Source organism: Danio aesculapii, chromosome 2 (assembly GCF_903798145.1).
Source record: "Danio aesculapii chromosome 2, fDanAes4.1, whole genome shotgun sequence".
In the NCBI taxonomy this organism is placed as follows: Eukaryota; Metazoa; Chordata; class Actinopteri; order Cypriniformes; family Danionidae; genus Danio; species Danio aesculapii.
This window is the reverse complement of record NC_079436.1, coordinates 35,865,079-35,878,377: the sequence shown is the minus strand read 5'-3', so window position 1 is coordinate 35,878,377 and position 13,299 is coordinate 35,865,079. Positions and strand designations below refer to the sequence as shown.

Here is a 13,299-nt window from a genome sequence, read left to right as displayed (position 1 = left end):
CAGTATAGTTTATCACAATATATTTTAATTCAGGTGTAAATCAATATGCTTTCAATTAAAATTTGACTTGTGCTACAAACAGACTTTCTTCTTTCACAGACATTGCTAATGCATATACAATAGAATCTCTCTCAGCTGAAAAGCATGTTTCAGAGGGAGAAAAATGCTGTGATTTCTTGTAAATACAGTGGTGTTGGACCAAGCTTCCAGTGGTACCGTCAATATCCAGGATCCAGACCAGTGTACCTTATTTTTAACACAGAGACTGGTGTTGGATCTGAACCCACTTTACGTCTCACGTCGATGGCCAAAAAAAGCACTCACTCAAGTGGATCTGGAGATCTTCTCTACTAAAGCGACAGACTCTGCTGTGTATTACTGTGCCCTGCAGCCCACAGTGACTGGAAAACAGACCTGCTCCTTACAAAAACTGTGCTTAAGTTCTCATGGAAGTTCTCATATTCTAGTTGTGAAGTGCACCTTCTTTCATTTTAGATTTGTGCTGCATAATAACCTTTTCTCTATTTTCAAAGTGTAAGCATTGGATTTGACATCTTTACCATCAAATGTTTACCTGCATTCACCATCCCATATGCCCAAATCTCTAACAAGAAAGTATCAAAGCAATCCCTTCATATTTTGATTAAAGCAAAGCATTGTTTTAAGTTTTTTATTTGTATCTTTGTTCATTGGTATTTGGTTGTAGTTTGTTATATTTTATACAAATGCAACCCAATACAACAACTAATTATTTAAACTAAAATTATTTCCCACACAGCCATTTAATGAAACCGTTTCATAACGTTACTATATATATATATTATAATATATATATAATATATATCTATATATATATATATAGTATATATATTATATAATAATATATATCTATATATATATATATAGTCTGGGTGATTCTCATGAAACCTTGAACGATTTAAAAACAGATGAATGTTCAAAAAAAGGTTTCAATTAACTTTTTGTTTTTGCAGATTTAAAACAAAGTCTACGTTAATTAAAATATATACATAAAAATTTAGTACCTTTTTAAGCATAATTTATAAAATAAGTTATAAAAAATCTCATTACCGCGACAAATTCGACTCGAAAAGCTAATTCACTTTGACATTTTTGAAAAAGGGATTATTAGCAGTCATGTAGAGTTACTTGAGATTCTGAAATAACATTTATTTTTAAATCAACAGGGTTTTTTATTTTGATTGGTTTTTCTAATTACTTAACACCTTACACAATTGACAACACATTTTTTTTATATATATTTTGATTAAACCTGATGTATTTTCAAAATGATGTGGCTAACCTGAAAAGACATAATTTTCAGATTATGCACATGCATTGAGAAGCAAATAATTTCAAATTTGATTTATTTTTTTATTGCTTCAATTTTAATGTCATATATGACATTTGCAGTAAAAACTCAACATAAATTCACATAGAAAGTCTACATTAACATTATATTGAAACTTCTGTTTATATTTTTTAGAACAACTGACCACAGAGTTATGGGAGCAGAAAAATATCAATCTGTAAACATGTTTTGTACATTAAATGAGGAAAATAAACATGCGCTATGGATGTGACCAAAAAGTCTGCGAGTTTATACAACATACTTTGTAGAAATTCTGTGAATTAAACTGCACAACCCAAAAGAAAACAATGATAAACAAAAAGAAAAGGCTCGGCTCACCACAGAACAAAAATTATTATTTTATTTTATATTTTTTGCATTCATGAAGAAAAAATGTCGTTATCTGTGACACCTCTCCGTTATGGAGGTGACAGATGTGAAATTGCCACTTTGTAAATCAAATATAATAAGTTTGAAAACATTGACAGACACAATTTTGAGTACTTCTAAAGTACTGTAGAATACTTGCTTTTTTCCATGGAATGGTCGGCTAACATCACAATGTCTTTGTGAAAAAATGTGCAATGTATACTTGTCATATTAACTGCAATTGTTATCTTAGACTTGTTTGTTCTCAGTTTAACACACGTATTTTTAGGTATATATAATAATGTAATAAATAAACAATAGTTTGATGAATCAACCTAAATATTGTTTTAAATATTTAAAATAAATATATTTGTATATGTTTCTTAATTTCTTTGTTTTTTGTTTTTTTTTTGCAAACTGCACTGTATTTCTAATATGTGGAAAGTTTTCATTGGATATCAGTTTCATAAAATGGATAATAAATGTGCAATATATACTATCATTATCTTTTCTAATGCACATTAGCAAGAAATCTTCTATAACAATAATATTAAAAACAAATAAAACATGTTTCTATAAACTGAAACTATTGAACAGATCATGAGAGCAAATTTTAAGAAGGACGCATATAAAAGTTGCTATCAGTTCTTATCAGTATTTTTAGTTCTATTAGAGGATACAAATAGAAATACATTATCATCCAAGCTCTCCAGAGCTTCATGAAGGTCTGAATGTGGTTTCTTACACAGAAGAGGGCGTCCTTCTTTTTTTCCTGCTGTTCTTAAGCTAAATTCTATCATTGTAGGTCTCCACAGGGTGGAGCTCCAGGCTTAAATCACAGGGTTTCAGTCAGAAAAAATATTAAAACAACACAGTTGAGCCTGTCATTTCATTTCATTCATCATGCTGCTCTGTGCACTTATCATGCTTTCATCACTTGCAGGTGTGGAATGTTTGAATCTTATGTACATTTATCATACATTTAATGTTTTAATGGATTTGCACTGTACATTCTGTCTGCTTAATGTCTCTGCTAAAATTTATTTTGATGGTTCCTCAACAGATATTCTACTGATTTGGCAAGTACAAGTCAGGCTTATTCTATTAACCCTAACAAGTCTACTAATACTTTAGTGATAGTTCATCAACATGGAGTTGCAAACTTGCTTATCTAGTCAAAAGAATATTCAAGTGGACCATCAAAATAAATTGCATCTCAAATCCTATTATTTCATCTGATCATATTAGTTAATCTAGTATGCGTTTCTTCTTCAGGAGACGTAATAGGTGAAGTGATAAAATCTCACGGGTTCTTGAAAAAGCAGCTCAAGATGGTACCAATGTTACTCTGTCCCTGCAACTACACAGGAGTGGTTTATAATCTACTATGGTATCGTCAGTATAAGAGATCCAACCTGAACTGCTTTCTCTCCATCACTGAATCTGGAGACGCAGTTAAAGCAGACCCATCAGCCCACTGGCTATCAGCTACAGTTAACAAACAAAGCAAACTCACGGAACTGGAAATCAACCCTACCAAAGTGACTGACTCTGCTGTGTATTACTGTGCCCTGAAGCCCACAGTGACAGGAAAACACTCTTCCTCTGCACAAAATCATTCTGTATTTTAACCATACAATTTATTGATACTTAACAAGAACATTTACTGTTTACACTATGTTGTTTCTGAGACTAAATCAGCAATTAGTATAATGAATCCACAAAAATCAGTCTGTACATTTTGCCACACTACACTTGTGGGTGGAGCTTAATGTGGTGCAAGCAAAAGAGCTCAAAAAGTCTTAATACACCAATTGATACATCATTAAATCCAAAACTACCTACAACAATGACCCTCTTCTGCTTTGTTTTAGCACTGGTCTTGGATTATGGTAAGCAGAAGACTTAAAATCTTATGTTAATAACAACAACAACAAACTGACTTTTTAAAAGTACACTTTTAAGATTGATAACACTAGATTGCTAATCGTGTTTGCAGGTACAGCGAATGAGAACTCCATTAGACGTGAAGAAGCATTTGTGTCTTTAAGCGAAGGCAGTAACACCACTCTGTCCTGTACATTTGATGGATCTGCTTACCGCCTTCACTGGTATCGACAGAAAACTGGATCAGTGTTGGAGTTCGTAGTGCTGATTGATAAATCTAAAGTTGTAGTGACCGCTTCTCCGCCTCATCCACACATGTCTATTAATCTCCATGATAACCGTGTGGATCTGGAGATCTCCTCTGCTGCAGTATCAGACTCTGCTGTGTATTACTGTGCTCTGCAGCCCACAGTGACAGGAAAGCTTGCAACACAGCACAAAAATGATTTTATAAACGAAAGCATTTTTCCCCTACACATATGCCCCAACTAGTCCTTCTTTATACATTTCTTCAGTTTAATTACTAATGGCCACCAAAAATGTACAGTTAAGTCATCAATAAAACTGCTGACATGTCCTGTGGTTATTTTCACTCATATTTACAACTTTTCCAAGTCAAACTAAAATGTTATGCTATATGGAATATTTTATTTTATAAATAGAAATAAAAATAATAAATCAACAATTGATTAGTTCTCCATATTCAGTTTCTGTATCTTTTTGATTTGCAATAAAGTAAAATGTATCCATTAATTCATATATTTAACATATGTTCTCTTTAATGAATAATTTGAACATGTTGCATGAACTGGTTTAAAAATGAAGTCAACATCAAGTAAATCATTTTTCCAGAAGGCGGGGTTTAATATCAAGATGTAGAAGCATTTTAATCTGAAGGAGGATGTCAGAAGTCAAAGGCATCCAGTGTGAATGATACTCCAGTCTTTCAGATTCCGCTTTAACATCTAGTACTGTATAGTACTGTGTGCAATTGACCAATATCGTTGTTGCTGTTGTTGTTGTTATGAAAATCATCATTGGCCTAAACAAACCAAAAAAACAGTGCTTCCCTAATGAATTACAATGTGATGCAACATGTGGTACTGACTGTACATAATTTTATGGTTCCTTGCAAGCATCAAAATGGGAAAGCTCAAACATTCACTGGATCTGGCAATTTGGCTAAAATAGGTTTAACCGAGGTCAACATAAATTTCTTAACTTATGTGATGCAATTTGCTTAAACAATCCACAAGGGGCCTTCTTTACCCAAAAATGCCTATATCCTCTGATGAACTGCTTGAGTTTATAAGAGGAGATAACAGAGTAGGGTTTCAGTTGTCATTTATTCGTTGTCAGGAATGCTATTCCAATTTTCCCTGTGGCTTTTATTATCTTATACAGGTAGGATAAATGCAATTAAGTAAATTAACTATTACATCAACAATCAACTCTTAGAACTTTAGTTGCATTAGTTTAGCTTTAGTAGTATCTGTTGATCTCCTCCATTCATTATTCTCATTTTCTTTCTCTTTTCCTCTTAGGTGATGTCTCGGGTGAGGGAATCACTCCAGTCTCCTTATACAAAACAGTCTCAGAGAAGAAAACATCCAGCCTGTCCTGCATTTATAATGGCTCAGCAGCTACAGATACTCTCCACTGGTATCGCCAGTACCCAAAATCCAGACCAGACTTCCTGTTTCTAGTTAACGAAGCTGCATTTAAACAACCTGCTAATCCTCCCATTCCTGGAATATCTGCTAGATTAAATGAGGAGAAAAATTGTGTGTATCTGGACATCATCAACACTGCTGTATCAGACTCTGCTGTGTATTACTGTGCCCTGCAGCCCACAGTGACAGGAAACACACAAACACTGTACAAAAATGAAAGATGGAGTCTTTGTTTATTGAGTGTGCTCTATGCTCATGATAATTCATGTTTTGCTACTGATCAATTTCATTGGTAAAATTTAGAGGGGATCCATCTGCGCCCAGTAAACGATAATTATTATTTATATAATTACAACAATACAATTACCGTACAACAATAATTACAGGTTTTTACATTACCATGAGGGTTGGGTTTAGGGTAGGAATTAATAAAATACAATTTAATGGGTAATTTAATAAATATTATTAATAATACTGAGCATAATTACTGTTTTTAAATTATGTTAGGGTTGGGTTTATGGTTCAAGTAGAGGTAGATGTTAATAAACTACAATTAAAAGGTAATTTAATAAATAATACAAATATTTCTTGTTAACTTCTGACCGCAGCTCTATTTCTTCTACAATCAATTTCATTCAGTACCTAAAACACAAGATGTCTTATTGTCTTTACCAGGTTTTAAGTCTTTCAACACAAGCAGCAGCACAGCGCACAAGTCACACTTTAGTTTAAATTTTGTCAGGACATCATGCAGTTATGCTACATAATGATAAAATATGTTATCATCCTTTCCTTTACTCCATTTCAGAGATTGTTATGTAGCATAATATGGAACATTATAGAATATAATATTACTCATAATTACTGTAGCATCCATTTGTACTTATACTTTTTTTTTTACTAATAAAACACTGAGGAATTAATATGTTGGGTTGTCATGTATCATAAACAATTCTTACGATGCTATACCAGCTATCCATTTGCAAATTCTCATTGCATACTGAACTGGAATCAGAAGGGCTCTCAAAATAGCTTTTGAAATGAAACATACGGTAAATATTTAAATTAACGTTAAGTATACTTCCACAAATACAACTTTACTTGCTGTACTGACTAGATCACCGGTTCAAAAGTAAAGTGGCATGGCTTGTTTATTGAAGCTGCATTATCATCAAAATACTGCACAGATAAACTGTGCAACCATAGTGTGATGACATCTATTTGTGTTGGTACTCAAGTAAACCACATAGTAAAAAAGTTTACATTCCTGTTGCACTTTTATAATGCATATTAATTAAAGTAACTGGGTAATAACTACTGTTTTAGGCAAGGAATTTATAATAATAATAATATGCATCCATTTTACCGCTGAAAGTACATGTTTCATGTATTCATTGCCACAATAAGATATGTGGGAGGAGCATCAGGACATTGTGTTGCCATTCATCTCTAATTTGATTTCAGTTTGCTTCTCAGTAAAGCAAAATGAGTTCTCTTTTTGCCTACTTGTGTTGTCCATCTTAATAGGTGAGTTCATTTTTTTTTAATTATCCTAAATCATTACTGTTTCCATGACTACACAGTACAACAAAGGCAACAATTCACGACTGCAAATATTGTAAGTAAATGACTGAAATTGCTGTGTCTTTTTCATAATATATTCACAGATCAATCATTTGGCCAATCAATAACAGCACTTCAAACCACAAAACAGGCTGCTGAGAGTGAAACGGTCATTCTGTCATGCAAATATGATACTCAAGCAAACAATTTACAGTGGTATCGACAATATCCAGGATCTAGACTAGAATATCTGCTACGTGTGCTTGAATCAAACACCGTGCTTCATGCTCAACCTCCTTTCCCAAGACTGAACGCCAGTGTGAATAAAGTGGAGAAGCAGGTGAATCTGACCATCTCTTCTGCTGCAGTCACAGATTCAGCTCTGTATTACTGTGCTCTGCAGCCCACAGTGACAGAAAGAGCAACTACACTGTACTAAAACCTCATGGAGAAGATCAGAGTGTGTGAAAGATTCAGTGACTCTGAATGTGTTGATCGGGAGTTTTGGGTGGAGCTTTGCAGGATCTGACAGAAATGCACATCTGTCTGCAGTTTCATTTGCTGTTTGTTGTGCAAAGATGATGCTTCACTGCTGTCTGTTGGTGTTGTCAGTAACACAATGTAAGTCATATACTGTACTAAACTGATTTATTTAAAGCTGAAATACTTAATGTTAATTGTATTCATATTCAAGTTAGCTATTAATTGCAATCTTGTATTGATTGCTTTGATGTACATTTCTGAATGTCCTCATCGTTCATTTTCACCAAAAAGAAATCAGCTTTCATGTTTTCTGCAGATTCATTGGCGGCGTCAATAAGACCACTGCAGACCGATGATGTTCATATCACACTGAGAGGACTCCAGTCAGGCTCTCATGCAAATATGATGGCAGTGCATACGTTTGCATTGGTATCGACAGTTCCAGCACCGGAGCAAAACCTGAATTTCTGCTTCTTGTAACAGAGTCAGCCACCAAATTGTGACCTATTGCAGATCCTAAATTCCTGGAAGGGATGGAGAAATGAGCATGATGTGAAAAAACGAGTGGATCTGGAGATCTCGTCTGCTGCAGTATCAAGACTCTGCTGTGTATTACTGTGCCCTGCAGCCCACAGTGACAGGAAACACACAAACACTGTACAGAAAACCTCTATCAAAGAAAAAACAGCATGTCTGTTCATTATTGCTGCATGTTTTGTTTTCTGTTTGCAGATTTAATGAGATGATTTAAAAATATGTGAGTTAATGTGAAAAAAATGGATATTTCAAACAAGTGAAAATGTCAGCAAAACGAGCAAATCATACAAACAATCTTTAGGAATTGTTACCTACAAACTCATAAGGCAAATGTTACTGTGTGTACTGCTACTGGTTCTTTACAGCTCAACTGATCTCTTGATCTCACGTTTATTTAAAATGGCCCGGCACTGTAAAAGGCTATCTTTAAACATACAAATACTGTCTTACAGTTAATGGAGATCTTTCTACCTTCGATAATAACATCTATTATTCACATTCCAAGGTTTCTATTCTTGTCGCTTGATATTAACCTTGCTTGCTTTGGCCAAAGTGATCTCATTAACATATTGAAATTAGTTATTCGAGAGAGGAGAATAAAGAGAGTGCTGGGTGTGTTGTGGAAGAAAAATTATATCATTTAATTCAAAACTCTAGCAGCCCAGGTGGCGACTGTGCCTTTGTCTCTGGGTGATACTTACAAGCTTGTAAGGGCAGGTGAAATCTCAGGATCTCCTCAAGAGCCTGAAACAAGATTTTCAACTATAACTTGTCATGCCCATTTTCTACACTCCCCCCCCCAAAACATATAATAGACAGGACGACACTGTCTCAGGGTGCTTTCACACCTGTAGATCGATTCTCTTGTTCCGAAACAGCAATTAAAATTGTTACATTGTGGCTCTTGTTCTTGGTGCAGTTCGCTTTCCACACGGCAAAGTTTCTAATGGACCAAAAGAGCTAAAACAAGTCACGTGCAAGTAACTGTCCCCACGTGAATCAGAGTTCTGCAGTATATTTAGCAGAGTCCCGCCTGAGCTGCCATAGCGTCCTTATTTAAATTTATGACGATGAGCAAGAAGACATTATAAGTGAAAAGGTGCGCTTTCATTTGAATGGTGACACCAACAGACATCGTCACTGAATATACATCAGAGGTCAGATTATCTCATACATAACAGTTGGCGTATGCATATTGGCTTTACATTATAGAGAGAAATAACAGATAAACCAAGACTGCAGTTCGGTACAGTTTCCCTAACGGATAAACATCTCTCGTTAATAGTTAGCATGCTTTCACTTCATTTTTGACATGAAACGCTCATTTACCGGTAATGTCATCCCGCCCTACTCATAATCCTCTCTTCATGTAGCCTAGCCGTATATATGGCTATTATACAACAATAATACACTGTGATATATATCTGCTTTTTTACTACAACCGATCCTCTCCAGAGTTTGTTTCAATCGAGCTGAGACACCTCATTCAGGTGATCTCGAACCGATTGTTTTGGGTGCGTATTTGAGCGCAATTGCTGGATTCACATATGCCAAATGAACCCGCGCTAACTGGGGAAACTGGAAGCACACAGTAAAATGAAGTAAATGTAACAAAGTAAATTGTAGATTTATATAGCTAATTTTGTGAAATGCCATACACCCAAAGCAATTTAAAAATGTATGGGTGGGTCCTCTCCACACGACACCAGAGTGCAGGATACACCTGAATGATATGCTGAGAAGTGCCATGGGAATTATTAAATGACCACAAAGAGTCATGAACTTGGTTAATGTCTCATTTAAAAGACAGCGCTCACTGACAGTATAGTGTCCCCTTCACTATTCTGGGGCATTAGGACTCACACAGACCCAGGTTGTGACTGAGTGTGTTGATTGGGAGTTTTGGGTGGAGCTTTGCAGGATCTGACAGAAATGCACATCTGTCATGCAGTGTCATTTGCTGTTTGTTGTGCAAGATGATGCTTCACTGCTGTCTGCTGGTGTTGTCTGTAACACATGTAAGTCATATACTGTACTAAACTGATGTGTTTAAAGTTAAAATGCTTAATATATTTACAATTCTAGTTAACATTAATTAATCTTTTATTGATTGCTTAATGTACATTTTCTGAGCGTCTTGATCTGTTCATTTGTCCTAAGAAAGCTTTCTATTTTCTGCAGATACACTGGCACAGTCAATTAGGACCACTGCAGAGCGTGTTCATATCACTGAGAGGACTCCAGTCAGGCTCTCATGCAAATATGATGCAGTGCATACAGTCTGCATTGGTATCGACAGTATCCTGGATCAAAACCTGATTTCTGCTATCTGTAAGGGAATCAGCCAAAAAATCCGTAACATATGCAGATCCAAAAATTCCTGAGAATGGATGGAGAAATGAGCATGGTGAAAAACGAGTGGATCTAGAGATCTCCTCTGCTGCAGTATCAGACTCGCTGTGTATTACTGGCCCTGGAGCCCACAGTGACAGGAAACAAACAAACACTGTACAAAAACCTCTATCAAAGAGAAAAAACAGCCTGTCTGTTTCATTACTTCCGCATGTTTTCTGTTTGCAGATTTTATGACATGAAAAATGTGAGTTATGTTGAAATAATGGACATTTAAACAAGTAAAGATGTCAACAAAACAAGCAAATCAAACTTACAAATTACAAATGAATCTGAAGGAATTGTTACCTAAAATCTTGCCCACAAACTCATAACCTCTTAAGGCCCAAGGTATTTTTTTAATGCCTTTTATTTCTTTTTGCTATTTACCTAATTAGGATAAAAATCTAAGTATCATCTTTTGATGTGATGTACTTTTTGAGAAAAATTATGTCCATATATGTGGACTCGTGGTCGAATTTACATAAAACATTTCCCCAATTTTTTTAATGCATATTTAACACAGAATTTTTTTTTGAACTCGCTTTGACTATAAGATAGTAAAATCAAATTTTTTTTTTCATTTTGGACAGTTAATATAGGGTTTGGGACATTTCATATGCTGCAAAACAGTTGCAGGATGATACTGTATGTCTGTAACAAATACAAAACAAAGTATTTTAATTAGCCACTAAATAATTAAGAGTTAAAAATGTGCTGTCCACGTATGTGGCCCTATGATAAAGCCAATGTTACTATATTTACTGCCACTGGTTTCTTTAAACCTTTATTGCCCTCTTGATCTCGCATTTATTAAATGGCCCTGTGGTGTAGCAATTTACTTTTAAACATACAATACTGTCCTAAAGTAATAATTTCATAAACGCTGCACATACCATTTTAATATACCACTTTATAAAGAGTACATCCTATTTATTATACATGTATGCTATTTTAAATTGTAAACTGAAATGTGACCTGTGGTGGGACCTGCCTGCCTCAAGTATTTTATGTTGATTCCCCATTTGAATTTCCATTATGAAAATGTGATTTTTATTGCTATAGATTGAGTTGAAGTACAACAAAACAGCAGATTTGGTGCTCAAGATTTTATTGTACAAACTGTTTGCCTATAAACCAAAAACACCTTTATAGCAAAATCATTAATATAATCAAGAAAGCCAACTAAATATTGTGTAATAAGTGACTGCTGTAAATTCATCATTACAGCCACATGGTGGCATTATTTACAGTCTACACCTTATAACACATTGTTGTCTTATCAGATTACCCGTGTTTATTAGGTTTCATTAACATTACTTCTATAAAGTCAACTGACTAACAACCAACAGCTAATATTAAACGCATACCGATATACTATAATTTCCGCACCGGTCAAACTACCGCTAATAAAATTAGTAATGAATGAAATTAGAAAGTATATTACAAGTAATAGCAAAACATGTACAGTAGATGGTAGTGTTTATTACAGATTACAGAGGATATGATTTGATTCATCACTTAAAAAAGACACATTTAAAGTGTGAATCTGTCAGTTACACAGTTTGTGCTCCTTGTGATGATCTATGATGTTTCTCTGTGGTGTCTGGTTCATTCTTTATTTTTCAGATAAGATGCGTGATATTTTTATAGAAGAAGAGATACTGAAGAGATTAACAATTGATCTATTAAAACTAATGTTCTGTCTGTCTCAAATAATACTCATGGAGAAGGAATAGCTCCTCTCTCTTCATCTGACTTGGTCATCAATGTTCAATTCACAACTTTGTCCTGCAATTACAATGTCTCTTATAACAGTGATGCTCTCTTGTGGTATCGACAGTACAGCAGCTCCAAACCACAGTTTCTGTATTTGGTTAGTGAAGCCAAGCTTGAACAACTGGCTGATCCTCCAATTCCTGGATCGTCTGCTAAATTAAATGGAGGAGAATAACCGTGTGGATCTGGAGATCTCCTCTGCTACAGTATCAGACTCTGCTGTGTATATTACTGTGCTCTGAAGCCCACAGTGACTGGAAACACAAACACTCTACAAGAATGATAGCTGGAGTCAGTGTTTATTGAACTATATGGTCAGGAAAGATTACAGCACTTGATGTATAATAATAAATTACATTGCAAAAAGTGCAACATAAATAAAGATGAAGTGATTTTGAAAAACTGGATGTTTAAAGACACTTTAGTACCAAAACTCTGAGAAAAGTTTTTAGTAAACCACATATCAAAACATGTATTACTAATTTTGTCAGTGAATGTTGCCATTATGCTGCATGAAAACCTTTCTTAATTCTCCTCTAACAATTCAGAGGTAGTCCTGGAGCATAATTAAAAAAAGTAGCTAAAATAAATTCATCAGGCTCTACTTTTTCTCATAACAACCTACAAAATAATAAGACAAATGTTCACTCCAAGAAAAGAGCTGAAAAACTAATTATAGCAGTATTTCCTTTTCAATAAATAAAGATAATATGTATGACTTTGTTCATACTGTGTAATGTATTAAAGATGATAATACTGTAATAACCAGTCCACTAACTCTAAACCTAAACTTAACATATCAGTATTATTGGCGTTAAGCATGTACACTGGAAGCACACGTGAATTACAGTAACAAGTAGACATTTCGCTCTAAGAGTGCATGTAATATAATGTAGATTTATATAGCGCATTTATTGTGTATTGCCATACATCCAAAGCAATCGACTACACAGGTGGGGTCTCTCCACACAACCCACCAGTGTGCAGCCTCTACCTGGATGATGCGATGAGAGGTTCCATGGGATATTTATTTACCACAGAGTGTTAGGATCTTGGTTTAATGTCTCATTTGAAAGACGGGGCTTACTGACAGTATAGTGTCCCTTCATTATACTGGGCATTTGCACCTCACTAACACCTCTCCCAACAGCAACCTGGTCATCTCACATGGTCTCCCATCCAGGTACCGACCAGCCTCAGCCATGCTTGGCTTCAGTGAGCAACCTGTCTTGGGCTGCAGGGTGATAT

General features: G+C 35.0%; 1 protein-coding gene and 1 pseudogene across 1 annotated transcript; both read left to right on the top strand.

Annotated features, from left to right (window-relative positions):
• Positions 1-2,641: 2,641 nt before the first annotated feature.
• Positions 2,642-3,369, top strand: LOC130237699 (T cell receptor alpha variable 9-2-like; annotated as a pseudogene).
• Positions 3,370-4,986: 1,617 nt separating this feature from the next.
• Positions 4,987-12,226, top strand: LOC130237692 (T cell receptor alpha chain MC.7.G5-like). The gene is made up of 4 exons (XM_056468709.1): positions 4,987-5,029; positions 5,170-5,465; positions 7,076-7,270; positions 12,116-12,226. Exons 1-4 carry the CDS (start codon positions 4,987-4,989, stop codon positions 12,224-12,226), a joined length of 645 nt encoding a protein of 214 aa, XP_056324684.1.
• The last annotated feature ends 1,073 nt before the right edge of the window (positions 12,227-13,299 follow it).